Source organism: Colius striatus, chromosome 25 (genome assembly GCF_028858725.1).
Source record: "Colius striatus isolate bColStr4 chromosome 25, bColStr4.1.hap1, whole genome shotgun sequence".
In the NCBI taxonomy this organism is placed as follows: domain Eukaryota; kingdom Metazoa; phylum Chordata; class Aves; order Coliiformes; family Coliidae; genus Colius; species Colius striatus.
The window spans coordinates 1,887,747-1,901,402 of NC_084783.1; the positions used below are offsets into that span (position 1 = coordinate 1,887,747).

Below are 13,656 nucleotides of genomic sequence, written 5' to 3' on the forward strand. Positions count from 1 at the left end.
GCCGCGTGCCGCAGTATGGCGGCTGCCGCGGGGGTGGCTCCGGTCCGCGCCCGGTGAGTGCGGGACCGCCCCGGCCCCTCCGTAACCCCCTCCACCCCCCTCCGGTACGTGCCCAGCTCCTCCTTCCCCCGCCCTGGTACGTGCTGGGATCCACCATCCCGTGCCCCGACTCCCTTCCCCGGTGTGTGCCCAGCTCCGCCCCGGGACGTGTCCGGCCCCATCGTTCCCTCCCGTTCGTTCCCAGTTATGCCACAACCCTCGTACGTGTCCGGAGCCTCCGTAACTCCCGGTGCGCCGCCCCCGTCCCCGGCAGCCCCCAGCACCCCCGTCCCCGGGGTCACCCGGCTGCTGTGTCTCCACAGGTTCCTCACCTCCAAGGAGCAGTTCCATGCCTACCTGCGGGCCAAGGGCGAGCCCGGCGCACAGGATGGTGCCAAGGGAGAGGAGGAGGAGGAGAGGGAGGACATCAAGGAAGAGAAAGAGGAGGCTGGCAGCTGCCAAAGCGAACCCCCAGCCAAACGGGTGAGGTCAGAGGATGTCACACAGGATGGGGAAAGCCAAGAGGATGCTGAGGCGGAGGAGAAGGAGCCTGTGGAGCGTAAACGGGCCCGTGGGCAGAACAAGAGCAGGCCCTGTATGAAACCCAACCACTACGAGCAGAGCAGGCTGTGCCCCTCCGTGACACAGGTTGGGAGCTTCAGGCTGCGGCAGGCAGGAAATTTGGGAGCCTGGTTATGGGCTCAAGTTGCCCCAGGGGAGGCTGAGGCTGGAGCTGAGGCAGAACTGTTTCCCTGAGAGGGGTGTCAGCCCCTGTGCCAGGCTGCCCAGGGAGCTGGGGCAGTGCCCAGCCCTGGAGGGATCCCAAAGCCCTGGAGCTGAGGTGCTGAGGGCTGTGGGTCAGTGCTGGGCTGGGCAGGGTGAGGGCAGGGCTGGGACTGCAGCAGCCTCAAGGGCTTTGCCAACCCAAATGATTCCATGATTCTATCTTTAAGGCTTGGAAAGCACATTGAAGATAGAGCCACAGAGGAAATTTCCAGCTGAGTGGGAATATTTGTGTGCTGATAAAAGCACCTCTGTGAGCTGGCTGGGAGAGGGTGAAGTGGGATGAGCTGGGTAAGGCAAAAACTTCCCTGAAGTGCTAGTGCTGAAATGCCCCCTTGGGTGAGTACATTGCTGCCCTGCTCTGGCATATTCTGGCAGTTGGCTTCCTGGGAGGGGTTTATGGCACCTGGAGAACAAAATGTGCTCAGGTCAGCTCTGACCTCTCTCTGGAAGGTCCAGGCATGCCTGGGTAGGCAAGTGGAGGGCAGAGGTTTCCACCTTCTCTTTGTTGCTTCAAGGGGTGTGCAGAGAAGTGCTACTTCGGGCCTCGGTGCCGCTTCCTTCACGACGTGGGCGAGTACCTGGCGCTGAAGCCGCCCGACCTGGGACGCAGCTGTGTGCTCTTCCAGACCTTTGGCAAGTGCCTTTACGGGGTCACTTGCCGCTTTGCCCAGGCCCACCTCGGGGATGGCTTCCAGAACATCACCAACCCTGACCTGGCCAAGCAGTGGGAAGGGAAGTTGCTGGTGAGGAACAACCTCTCCAAGGAGCTCCAGCAGCGGCTGCGCAAGAGGAAGTTTGACTTTAAGAAGGCTGAGGAGTATCTCCGTGGGCTGGGGAAGCCCCATGGCAGTGGTGGGAAGGGAGGCAAAGCCATGGGGCACTCTGCAGAGGAGCAAGAGGTGTCCAATTGCACAACAGTCCAGGAGGGTCTGGGAGACAGCTCTGAATGTCCTGTAATGGCAGAGCAGGCAGAAGATCCCAAAACAGATGCTCTGCAGGGTCCTGACCTCACGGGTGGTGAGGAGGCTTCCTCCATCAAAACAGTGGGCCCAGTGACAGATGAAGATGTTATAAAGCCAAGGTTGTGTGAGAAGAAGAAGGTGAGAGTTTGGTTAAGGGCTGCTGTCTCTCATGTCTGTCAAGTGGTTGAGATTTTGTGCTGGGGAAGACAGAGGAGACCTTTTAGCTGAGTGAGAGGCAGGCAGAGGACAGAGCTGCTGGGGAAGAATGCAGGAAGGTGAGCTCTTGGAGTTGTGCTGTTGACCTTGGGTTAGAACCCAAGTGAAGCTGCAGCACGTGGAGGAGGGCAGGCACTGAGCTGTCATTGAGGGTGGGAATGATCTGCAAGGAGAGCCAAGGCTGGGGCTGGTTGGTTTGTCTGTACTGCACAGTGGGTGCTTTCCTGGGGTGAGAGCTTTGTCTCCCTCCTCTCCTCCTCCTCACCTCTGCCTTTGCCTCCATTAGCCAGTCTGGCCAGCCTCTCTGTCTAGAACTGCTTTGAGTTTTCTCCAAGCTGAGCACTGAAAGCAAATTGAATGGTTCAAGTTTCTGGTTCTTTTATCCAAACAATATGTTCTTAGGAGGTAGCTGAGGTTCTTGTACAAAACCAGTGCTTTCCTGGCTTTCCCACTGAGTTTTGCCCAGGGCAAGTGACAGAATTCCCAACTGGAATATATTCCTGCTTAACCCCTTCTTGTTCATCTCTACTGATGTGCTCCTCCATCCTTGCTTTCCAGTTGGCAATCCAAGGCAAGCTCTACTTGGCTCCACTGACCACAGTAGGTAGATAATTTTGTCCTTTTGTCAATATTTGCCTTTGCCACGTTCACACCAGGGGAAATCCCCTGACAAACAGCCTCTGCTGTCTCTTCCAGTGTGGTAACCTCCCTTTCCGAAGGATATGCAAACGTTTTGGGGCAGATGTCACCTGTGGAGAGATGGCTGTGTGCACAAACCTGCTCCAGGGCCAGTCCTCCGAGTGGGCTCTCCTCAAACGGCACCACACCGAAGATCTTTTTGGGGTGCAGGTGAGTTGCTCTTGTCTTGATAAACTCCCTCCTGAGGGGAAAAGGTGCTTCTTGGACTCAGGCAACCTGTCTCCCTTTGGTAGCTGGAAGGAGCCTTTCCAGACACCATGACTAAATGTGCAGAGCTCCTGAATCAGACAATCGAAGTGGACTTTGTAGACATCAATGTTGGGTGTCCCATCGACCTGGTCTACAAGAAGGTGAGATGATGTTCTGCAGTGTGTTTTGCTTCCTTCAGTAGATCTTTTGTCTTTTGCCTCACCTCCTGCTACCTGATCTGCTCCTGTCAGTCTGATCCAGAGGTCCCAGGGGAGCTCCTGTGCCCCCTGAGCGAGGGGAACCTGCTTTAGCAGGGGCTTGGGCTGGAGCAGCTCTGCAGGGCCCTTCCAGCCCCAGCATTCGGGAATTCTCTGCCCCAAGTCTTACCTCCATTCCCTGAGTTAGAGGGGCTGCTGTTGAGCAGCTCCAGAAAGATTCTTCACTGTGCAAGGAAGCAGAAAGCCTTCACCATGCCACTCTTTCTCTCCCAGGGAGGTGGTTGTGCTCTGATGACTCGATCCAACAAGTTCGAACAGATCGTCCGAGGGATGAACTCGGTGAGTCAAAGCTCCTACTGGCAGTGGGAGGTGGGCTGATGGAGCTCCCTCCTGCCTCAGCATGGCCTCCCTCTCCCATTTGTGCAGGTGCTGGATGTCCCACTGACTGTGAAGATACGAACAGGGGTGCAAGAAAAGATTAACGTGGCTCACAAAATAATCCCCAGGATCCGGGAGTGGGGAGTGTCCATGGTCACGGTACAGAGATGTGGGATTGTTGGCTGGTGTCTGGGGAACTCTGCTTGCCTGTCAGCCTAGAGCATGATGGGGTTTGGTCTGACCCTTCACCACATCTGAGTAACTCTTTCAAACACCTTTGACTGCCTGTGTACTACACCTGCTTGTCTTTTCTGCTAAGAGCATAGAAAAACTCAACTGCAGAGAACATTTTCCTCGGTGCTCCTGAGCCTTGTATCCACTATAAAGGGAGAAAGTTCTTGCAGTGCTCTGGTATAAGATGTTACAGCTTATTAAGCCACATTCTAGCAGGGCTGGGAAAGCAATGAAATAATCTCATCTCACAGAATCCCTGAGTGCTGGGGCTGGAAGGGCCCTGCAGAGCTGCTGCAGCCCCAGCCCCTGCTCAAGCAGGTTCCCCTGGTTCAGGGGGCACAGGAACGTGTCCAGGTGGGGTTGGAAACCTCCTGAGAAGGAGCCTCCACACCCTCCCTGGGCAGCCTGGGCCATGGTCCCTCACCTCAGCACCAAAGGACTTTCTCCTCCTGTGCCAGGGGCATTGCCTGTGATCCAGAGGGATCCTTTAGCCCACTGGGCTCGTTGCCTTTGCTGCAGCCCTCGTTGTGCTCTGTCTCAGTTGCACTCAGGGAGGTCTCACAGCTGTTTCCTTCCTCAGCTTCACGGCAGATCCAGGGAGCAGCGCTACACGAGGAGTGCTGACTGGGACTACATAGCAGAGTGTGCCAAAATAGCAAGCCCCATGCCTCTTTTTGGTAAGGTGTTTCTGTTGGTTTGTCCTGTGGATTCAAAGTGTCACACCTGGGATTTGAAATACGTTCAAGAAAAGTTAACAGGCTCCCAAGGACAGAAAGAAAATGGGCTGCTAAGGACATGCAGTGTGAGAGAGGGCTTGGAGCATCCCTGCTGCTGCTGCTGAGGTGATGGAGTGAGTTACCAGCAGCTCCTGGGCAGCCCTAGATCTGCCTGTGTGCTTAGGGCCAGGAGTACTGGGATCTGAGAGGAGTAGGAGAGGAAGGGACAGGAAACACAAAACACTTGGGTTTTAGCAGGTGATTTCCCCCTTGGGCACTGTGGCTAAACCTTCAGGGTAAGAGGTGGAGGCAAAGAAGATTCCTTTTCCTTTTAAGAGGAACATTAATCAGCAACATCCCTGGGAGTCTAAACAGCAGCCCCAGGAGCCTCTTTGGACAAACTGTCTCTTGCAGCCTCTGTCCAGTTAGAATTTTATCCCATGTCTGGATTAACTCATTTTGACTTGCCCTTGTGTATCACTTTGACCTCTGGCTTCTCCCTTCCTCCTGGGCAGGAAATGGTGACATTTTGTCTTATGAAGATGCAAATCGAGCCATGCAGATGGGTGTGTCAGGAGTTATGGTTGCAAGGCAAGTGCTTCTGTTTCCCCCTTTGCTTCCAAACTCTGTGGGTGCCAGAGTGGGGGGAAAAAAGGGAATGAAAAAGCAAACTAAAGAAACCCAAACCATGAAAAGTTTGCTCTTGGTGAAACTGTTGTTTGAAAGTTGTTACAATCAGTTGGGGTCTGAGGGAAGTGACAGGAGCTTCCTGTTGAAACTGGGGAAAGAAACCCCATTGAAAGCAGAGCTGTGCTGGCAGATGGGTGCTGGGAAGCCTCTGAAGTTGTTTGGCATCTACAGAAGACTCAGTCATAGCAATAACACCACACATCTTGTTCTTGGCTGCAGAGGGGCACTCATCAAACCATGGCTTTTCACTGAAATCAAGGAACAGAGACACTGGGATATCTCCTCCAGTGAGAGGTTTGATATCCTCAAAGACTTCACCAACTATGGCCTTGAGCACTGGGGGTCAGATACTCAGGGAGTGGAGAAAACCAGGAAGTTCCTGCTGGAATGGCTCTCGTTCCTCTGCAGGTAATTCTTCCCCTCTGAGAAGATCCTGAAGGCAGTGAGCCTGTACCATTGGAAGGTCAGCACTCACACTACCATTCCATTGCATTGCAGGTATATTCCAGTTGGGTTATTGGAACAGCTACCTCAAAAGATTAATGAGCGGCCTCCCTACTACATGGGGAGGGACTATCTGGAGACACTGATGGCGAGTCAGAACGTGGATGATTGGATTAAAATAAGGTAAGAAAGCACTGAATCTCACTTCAATTGCTAGGAAGGGAAATCAGAGAGCCCCAGAAAGTCACTGTGCCTGCAGACGTCCTCCAGAGAGAGGGTGAAGACTCTTTCCTGTTAGACTGTGAGAAAGCAAGGGTTAACCAGTGCTTTGCTTTGAGGTTTTAGCTGAGTTTGAACTTGCTATATAGAGCTCTCAATCCTTGTAGGTCCTTCAGGAGATCATCCAAGACCTGCTGCAAATAGCTGACCTCTCTCATAGAATGGTTTTGTTTTGCAAAGCTCTTGAAGCTGCTGCAGTCCCAGCCCTGCCCTCACCCTGCCCAGCCCAGCACTGACCCCCGGCCCTCAGCACCTCAGCTCCAGGGCTTTGGGATCCCTCCAGGGCTGGGCACTCCCCCAGCTCCCTGGGCAGCCTGGCACAGGGGCTGACACCCCTCTCAGGGAAACAGTTCTTCCTGAACATGGCACTCAAGTTGCAGCCTCACTAGGGCTAAGCACAGGAGACAATCCTTGCTGCCACACCAGTGCTGATCCAAGCTGTGGCCCAAGGGCAGGACCCAGCCCTTTCCCTTGTTAAACCCCATCTCACTGGCCTCAGCTCATCACTCTATGACACACTGTTCATCCCACGACAGCCCCAGGAGCCAACAGAGAAAAGCAGCAAAGGGATGTCTCAGGTTTTCAGTATCAGATCCTTCCATGCTCTGCCCAGACAGTCCCACACTGCCAGGCCCATCCAGACACCAAGCAGGAAGAAAGATCCCAGCCCCAGGTGAAGAGAGCTGAGCGTTTTCCCCATTTTTCATTGCCTGATTTCTGAGTTCATGCAACAAAGTGCAGGGAACTGTTCCCCCCCCACACCTACAAGTCCACAGGCAGTGACTTGGAATGACTTTGCAAGCTCAGAGCCAGCTAAAACGAGAGCTGGAGCAGCCAGCTGCTGTTTCCCATCTCACAGAAACAGAGATTAGCAAAAAATAGAGCACAGCTACAGGCTTCTCTGGTTTTGCTAATCCTCCTCCCAGTTGTTAGTACTGGGAACAGCTGCCTCAAACCACGTTACAAGTACAGCAAGTTTGGATCAGTTTTTAGATGCAGTTTTTTTCCAGCAGCATTGTCCCACATGAGGCTGCACAGTGCTTTGTAACCTCTTCTCTTTTTGCAGTGCCATGTAAGAGATTTATAGCCATAAGAACTCAACATTTTAAAGCAATTAGGTTTCTTCATTAAAGCTCATTTTAAGGAGACATTAACCAGAAGCAGAGTTCTCTGAGCACATTCTATTTCTCCTTTGGTGCTGTAGATTCAGGCTCTTGCTCTGCAATTTATGCCCTGCTGGGATGCTCTCTCTGATATGTCTTCTGGAAAGTTTTAGTGATGCTGTATTGAACCAGCATCCAGGAAATAAGTTAAAACCTCTTTGTAAAGAAAATTACTCTGCACTGAAAATACAATGTGTGTGAAAATATGGAGTGTGAAACAGTTGAAGTCTTAAGTGAGGATCAATCTGCTCAGTGGAACTGGTTTACATCACTTTAGGGTCTGACCTTTTGACTCTGCACAAGCACAGCAAGGGGTGGGAAGGAGCATTTCAGAGGCTCATGAGGCATGTCATGGTCAGTGCTGAGCCTGCTATTCAGGTCACCAATGTAGGAACCCATTTTGGGGTTGGCTCTGGTTGTCTCCCCAGCAAGCATGGCATTGCCCAGATCTGGAGAGCTGCTTCACTCCTGTGCTATGGTTCAGAGTTAGATGAGATGGTTTACTGGGCAGGTAAAGGCTTATTTGGCACATCTGACTGCAGTCACCATCACTGCAGAGCCACAGGGCCATGGAAGACGTGGCTACAGGTGACTTGTAACTGAACACAAACCTCTTCATGGGTTTTGCTTTTCTTCTTTTCATTCTTTCTTCCAGTGAGCTGCTGCTGGGACCTGTACCTACCAGCTTCACCTTCCTGCCTAAACACAAGGCAAATTCCTACAGATAGTGCTGAGGGGGCCATTTCCAGTGGCACTGGGTCCAGAGGAGGTGGGAGGATGGGGGGGGTGTGTGTGTTGCTCAGCTGTGCTCTGAAATGAAATAAAAGTGGTATGTTTTTAGAAGCCTTCACACCCTCAGTCCCTGTCACAAGTTACACCACAAATGGCCTTGCACAATCCTGCAGCCAGAGCTGCCTCACTGACAGACAGTAACTCGCTTAATTAACAGGATAGAAGCCAGGAGGGATCTTTGGCCTCCAGTTCACAGCAGGAGTTGTCCCAACTCCTCCACGTTCACATGGCAGAAGAGAGAAGCCTCTGTTCCTACCAAGATATCCTTGGTAGTGCCAAAACCTCTCAAGTATGAGGAGAGGATGTACTAACCCAGTCCCTGAGGTCCCTTAGAGCGCAAACAGCCCCAGCAGCTCAGCATCAGATGTTTTGCAGAACCCAGTCCTTTCTGGGAGCACACAGCAGTGGGTTCCATCACCTCCTGGGGTGCCTCTTCCCCAATCAGGATCCTGCAAGACCTCACAGCACTATTTGAGAGAGGGCTAGGGGAAAAACATGCCACCAAGTCACCTTGAGGCCCTTTTTCCACTCTCTTCCGTGCCCCAGTCAATACAGTGAATAAGCACAGGCAAGAGTCACTCCCTTAACAGCACCTGATGAGTCCCAAAGGCTAGAAAACACCAAAAACCCAACCACAGAAAATAAAAGAGGCTTACATTTTTGGTGCTGTAGATTCAGGCTCAGAAAGTGTTCAAAGCCACCTAATTGACACCTCAGTAGTTAGAACACAAACTGCAAAACACAACAAAACAATACCCCAGGAGATATGTCAGTTAAAATAGATACAGGCTGTCCCCTTCTCTGAAGGAGTCAAGGGGAGACCTGAGCTGAGAATTGATGTGTTTGAGTGACCTGAAAACAATCAGAAACATGAGGTGGAAAACCAAAAGACTCCTCTGGAGCACAAAAATGGCTTTGGAAAAGGTTCCAGAGCATGAGAGTGGTCCTGAGGGCACCAGAGAGACCAGAGAAGTCCTGGGGGTGCAATGAGCTCCAAGGGGTGTGAACAAAGGAGAAAAGGGAGCAAACAGAGGCGTGTGGAGCGGGTGGGAGGACACAGAGGGACCTGGGTCATGGGCAAGGTCTGGGCGGGTTCTGAGGGGAAAAAGAGTTCAGAGTGCCCTCTTGAGCTAAAATGGAGCTCTAGAGTGTCGGGATGTGTCGTGACAGCCCAGCACAGGGAGCAGAGATGTTGTGAGAAGGTCGGAGAGACCAGAAAACGCCTCAGAGGCGGCAGCGAGGAGCGGGAGGGCTCCGGCCCGCGGGCGCCTCGGCACGGCGCATGCGCGGAACGGCGCCCCCGGCCGCCAGGGGCAGCAGCCGAGCCTGGAGGCGGGAGCGAGACACCGACACCGAGGGGCGGGAGCAGCAGAGGGCTGGGGAGGGGCTGGGGAACGGGGGGTCAGCCCGCAGGAGAGGAGGCTGAGAGGACACGGGAGCACTCTCTGACACTCCCTGACAGGAGGCTGCAGGGAGCTGAGGGCTGGTCTCTGCTCCCCAGTAACCAGTGACAGGACAAGAGGAAACAGCCTCAAGTTGCCCCAGGAGAGGCTGAGGCTGGAGCTGAGGCAGAACTGTTTCCCTGAGAGGGGTGTCAGCCCCTGTGCCAGGCTGCCCAGGGAGCTGGGGGAGTGCCCAGCCTTGGAGAGATCCCAAAGCCCTGGAGCTGAGGTGCTGAGGGCTGTGGGTCAGTGCTGGGCTGGGCAGGGTGAGGCCAGGGCTGGGACTGCAGCAGCTTCAAGGGCTTTGCCAACCAAAACCATTCTGTGATTATATGACAATAACACTTGGGGAGATGGTGAGAAGCACACAGATGGCCTCAGGGGACCAGGGCCTGAAGGAGAGATTTGGGTTCCACCAGACCTTCCAAGGCCTGAGGAGGCATCTGCTGCCCATGCTCCTGGGCCTTGTCTGGCTGCCCATCTCTCCCCCACAACATGACGGCCAGGGTAGAGGGACAGGAATAAAGAGGGATCAGGAGTAAGCTGTGATAGAGCAGTGAAGGGCACAGACTACAAAAGGCAGAGGCATTTAGACCAAGTTTCACTTTCAAGTGAACGCAAGACACGTGCATGGTTAGAAACTAAATTCACCTAAGGCATCATACCAGCACCATGAGGATCCAGCAGCTCTTTGGCTTGGGACAGCAGTGCTTCCTGCTTGTACTAACAGATAAGTGAGCAAACACGTTGATCTCTCCTGTGCAGGGAAGGACAGGGCCATCCACACAGCCACAGCTTCATCTCATCCTTTACAACCTCACCCTGCTGCACCGGGCCTGTCTCTCTCCTTTCCTGCCTTTCAGACCCTGCTGAGGGCGTGTTGCCAAAGACTCTAGAAACAAGAAATCAGCAGGCGTAAACTGACCTTTATTCTCTGAGAAATGGAATGTTCCACGGACAGAAACGCTGATGTTTGACCAAGAACACGTTTATTAAAAAACAAAAACGGAAGAAACCAAACCGACAAGTTGAATATTTGGCTACAATGCAGCAGCAGCCTCGCTGTTAATCACAAATTCAAAGTGACCCTTGGTTAATAAAATTCACCACCATTGTCATCTGGCATTAAAAAATAGTAATATATATATCTCTCTGTATGTCTCTAGTGCTTCAGTAACGGCGGGTGAAACGGGGCTCGGGCGCTCGGCTCGGCCGCTCCGGGCCTGCAAACACTCCTTGGATCCCGCTGCTCTGCAGCACCTGGCTCTGGTTTCCAACTTGGGTGAAGCCTCCACGCCTGAAAACAAGAGACAAAATGAGAACTGCCCAGAAGAGTTACTATTACTGCAACACAATGTTTGTGGAGGGCTTTTTCTCCCATCTGTAGTTCAGCACAAGCTCAAAGTACTATTTTTTGTATAACTGACACAGGAATTGCTTCTTTTACACAGATCAACTATTATAAAACCATGGTAAGCACCCTGACAAAGCCTCTTACCCTGACATCCCTCCTCGATTCATCACATGGCCTGGTCCTGACTGACCAGGCATGCTTCTATCACCACCTGATGGAAGAAAAACAGAAGAAAAAACAAAAAGCACATTCTTTTGTGGTTTCTATGCCAAAAGCCACCTTGTTCCCAGCATTTTATTGGCCTTCTCAGTAAGGCTGTTAAAGCTCCACAGGAATTTTAACTACTGTAGAAGTTCAGCAGCAGCAATGATAGAAAAAACCACGATCACACTGGTAAGCAGCAAGTGTACCTTGCCATCTCTCATGATCCCGTCCCATCATTCCTCCAGCCACATTTCCCTGCCATGAACGATCTTGATGCCCCTCTAACTTTCGACCATGATCTCCCCAGTCACGTCCATCTCTTAAAAAAATAAAAGAACATCTTCTAGGTGTGTCCCTTCTCCATTTAGCAGCACAGGGTAAAGCCAAGCACCGTACCCCATACAGAAAGAGTCTATTCAGTTGTTAATCAAGCTGTGCCTAATTGCCACCCAGTCACTGCAACCAAAACTGGCCAAAGAGAAGTGATGAGAACCTCGCTGAAGGGCGTCCTTCACACAACAAAGCTCCTCTCTTGCTCATCTACAGAGGCAAGAATCACTATTGCAGTGTACTGAAACACTTAAAAATGGAACAGTTCATTGACTGCTGTTCCTCTGGCTGGTGCAGTTTCGTCAGAACTGAACATGATGCAGCTGGAAGACAACCAGCTGGTTTAAAGAGGAATTGCTACGCTTCCAGAGGAGTCTCAGTTCCCCACCACCACTGAGACAGAGATGCTGACTCCATCTCCTTACAACCTGACCACTAGCCACAAATGAGACTTTTTTAGGTGTTACTGGAGCATCTGGTCCAGGACTGGATCTCATCTGTGGAAAAGAAAGTTATTTACAAGAGAACCACAGTTAGGAGCTGAGCTTGCTGAGCAGCATGTCTTTACTCACTACAACACTCCATTCTCCTGAGGCCAGGGGAGCTAGGTGTGTGAATTCCTTGCTTCTCCAGATGCTCGAAGAAACTATCTGGAGAGAGGATTCACACTTTTGTCAAACTGCTTCCTCTCTCACCCTTCAAAATGTTTACTGAGTGTTACAATTGTTAAGTACCAACAAATCACTTCCCTTATTCCAGGTGCACTAACCGGGTTTGTGGGGGTATCCCTCTCCCTTCACTCATTCTTCTGTCAGACCCGTAGCCACCCCAACTATCCCGGGAGTGACGATCGGGCCCTCCGTGCCGTTCCTCTGGGTAATGCTGCAAGGCAAATGGGACAGTGTTATGCTAACAACCAGTACAGCTTTTCTGCAGAAGTTTGGCTCTTTGGAGGCTGTGTTTCCATTAGCTGTCAGAGGACACAACAGTCCCTGTCTCGTGTGTTACTGGTTCCATTGTTGCTACTGTGTGTGGTTCGCTCTGGTTTCACAGCACCGATTCCACTCTGCTGGTTGGTGGCAGAAGGCTTTTCCTTGGGGTAAGGTGTTTTTAATGCTTACATTCTGGCTTCAGATGGCCAGCTTTTACAGAAAATATCTGCCTACTTCCTGTCTTTCTTGAGAAAGGGCTTGTGTAACACTGTGGTCTTCACACCTGTCCTGTTACAGTTAACTGCCTTGTTCCATTATGACAAGTTATTTTCTACAAAGCATTTAGATAAAGGTCAGAGAAGGGATCTCTCACCAGCTAAAGGCAAGACGCTACAGTAGCTACCTCTTAACATAACAGATACCTCAAATGAGTAACCAGAAGACTTTTACCACTATGTACCAGCCCTGATCTGTGACCACCACCCTGGCAAGTGGCCAACTTAGTAACTTACATTCTGCAAGTCAGTGCATAACATCAGTTGCCACTTGAACATCTACTCAGGTTAAACCAGTGGTGTTTAAGGACAAGGCAGCACATGCACTAGGTTCCTTCCATTTTAGGGTTGGTTGGCTTGGGTTTTTTTTAGTGGCAGAGTTCTCTGGGTACAACCCACCTGCCCATCTCGATCTGGTATTCCTCTCGAACCGTCTCTTCTGTAACAAGAGAGAGAAGTTTTAGCTGGCTCAACACAGTAATCACAGTTCCAATGTCAGCATGAAACAGTGCATGGAAGTTTTACCTTCTTCACGTTGTGAATCTGAATGCCAATGTTTTGTTTAGTGGTAAAATACTCAAATGAGGTTGTGTTTCACAGCACAGAAATGTATCAAAGCAGCATCTGTTACTGCAATGTGGGTAGGTAATGAAACACTGATGCACGGTCAGGTGCCCAGTGGTACCACGGAGAACACTGAGTGAGCCTACCAACATCAGAAATGAGTTACAGCAAATGCAGAGCAGTAGAGCTTTTGCCAAAGATCCCTCAAGATCAAAAGTGATGTCTCTATAGCACTATGCAGAAAGGATTTCTGCAGAACTAAGAAAACCTGTTAGGTTACAAAGATGAAAGTAGGGAAGTTTGAAAGCAAGAGGGAATGGCAAAATCTTAGGCTAACAAACAGACTAGTAAATCATATTTCCATACATCTTGGGACAAGCTGTAGGATCTCCCTTGGCATCACAGCAAGACTGCATTAGGACTTGGCTTAGAATATTTATGTGGCCTCTTTCAACTATCTCCATAAACAACGGAAACACAGGGTTGTGTTAGGTAAGAAATGCAGAATTCCCCCTTGACACCCTTCAAGCCATTTAATTTCCACAAATGCACAGCAGAAGACCACTCCTTGCTGACCTGTCCAAACAGTGATCTTGGTACCGGCCACGATCCCTGTGGTCGAAGTCGTGGAAGCGGTCTTGACGACTGAATTCAGAATGATACCTGTCATCCATGGCCATTCGCTTGGCCTCTGGCCAGTACGGGTCATCCCGCCTGCAAACGAGGTCAAGGTGAGTAGTGATCTCAAAA

At 51.4% G+C, this 13,656-nt stretch overlaps 2 protein-coding genes across 7 annotated transcripts in view; one reads left to right on the forward strand and one right to left on the reverse strand.

Annotated features, from left to right (window-relative positions):
• DUS3L (dihydrouridine synthase 3 like) lies at nucleotides 1-10,364 on the forward strand. Of its 3 annotated transcripts, none has more exons than XM_062014861.1 (13): nucleotides 1-53; nucleotides 363-687; nucleotides 1,341-1,925; nucleotides 2,562-2,603; nucleotides 2,700-2,852; nucleotides 2,936-3,052; nucleotides 3,383-3,448; nucleotides 3,536-3,646; nucleotides 4,302-4,398; nucleotides 4,953-5,028; nucleotides 5,347-5,535; nucleotides 5,626-5,754; nucleotides 10,111-10,364. In XM_062014861.1, the coding sequence occupies exons 1-13, from the start codon at nucleotides 16-18 to the stop codon at nucleotides 10,118-10,120; spliced, it is 1,938 nt and encodes a 645-aa protein (XP_061870845.1). In that variant the 5' UTR covers nucleotides 1-15; the 3' UTR covers nucleotides 10,121-10,364. The 3 variants fall into 3 exon arrangements, with proteins under 3 accessions (XP_061870845.1, XP_061870842.1, XP_061870843.1); XM_062014858.1 differs by lacking the exon at nucleotides 10,111-10,364 and adding an exon at nucleotides 7,669-7,816; XM_062014859.1 differs by lacking the exons at nucleotides 1-53; nucleotides 10,111-10,364 and adding exons at nucleotides 117-260; nucleotides 7,669-7,816.
• Nucleotides 10,215-13,656, reverse strand: part of LOC104550923 (scaffold attachment factor B1) — a 16,344-nt gene continuing 12,902 nt past the window's right edge. Inside the window, exons 16-21 of one of the 4 annotated variants that reach the window (XM_062014855.1) lie at nucleotides 13,483-13,620; nucleotides 12,742-12,781; nucleotides 11,905-12,017; nucleotides 11,012-11,124; nucleotides 10,746-10,812; nucleotides 10,215-10,544 (exon numbers count right to left, since the gene is read on the reverse strand). In XM_062014855.1, the coding sequence (XP_061870839.1) occupies nucleotides 10,418-10,544; nucleotides 10,746-10,812; nucleotides 11,012-11,124; nucleotides 11,905-12,017; nucleotides 12,742-12,781; nucleotides 13,483-13,620 (598 nt within the window). In that variant the 3' untranslated portion in view covers nucleotides 10,215-10,417. Of the gene's footprint in view, nucleotides 10,545-10,745; nucleotides 10,813-11,011; nucleotides 11,125-11,707; nucleotides 11,786-11,904; nucleotides 12,018-12,741; nucleotides 12,782-13,482; nucleotides 13,621-13,656 lie in introns of those variants that run through there. The other 3 variants (XM_062014856.1, XR_009820388.1, XR_009820389.1) reach the window with 3 other exon arrangements.

Excerpts from the sequence above, each read along its gene's own strand:
- DUS3L (XM_062014858.1), top strand. The coding sequence starts at position 16 with ATGGCGGCTGCCGCGGGGGTGGCTCCGGTCCGCGCCCG. Across the intron at positions 3,053-3,382 it reads TCGACCTGGTCTACAAGAAG|GGAGGTGGTTGTGCTCTGAT; the intron begins GTGAGATGATGT and ends TTTCTCTCCCAG. Across the intron at positions 5,536-5,625 it reads TGGCTCTCGTTCCTCTGCAG|GTATATTCCAGTTGGGTTAT; the intron begins GTAATTCTTCCC and ends ATTGCATTGCAG.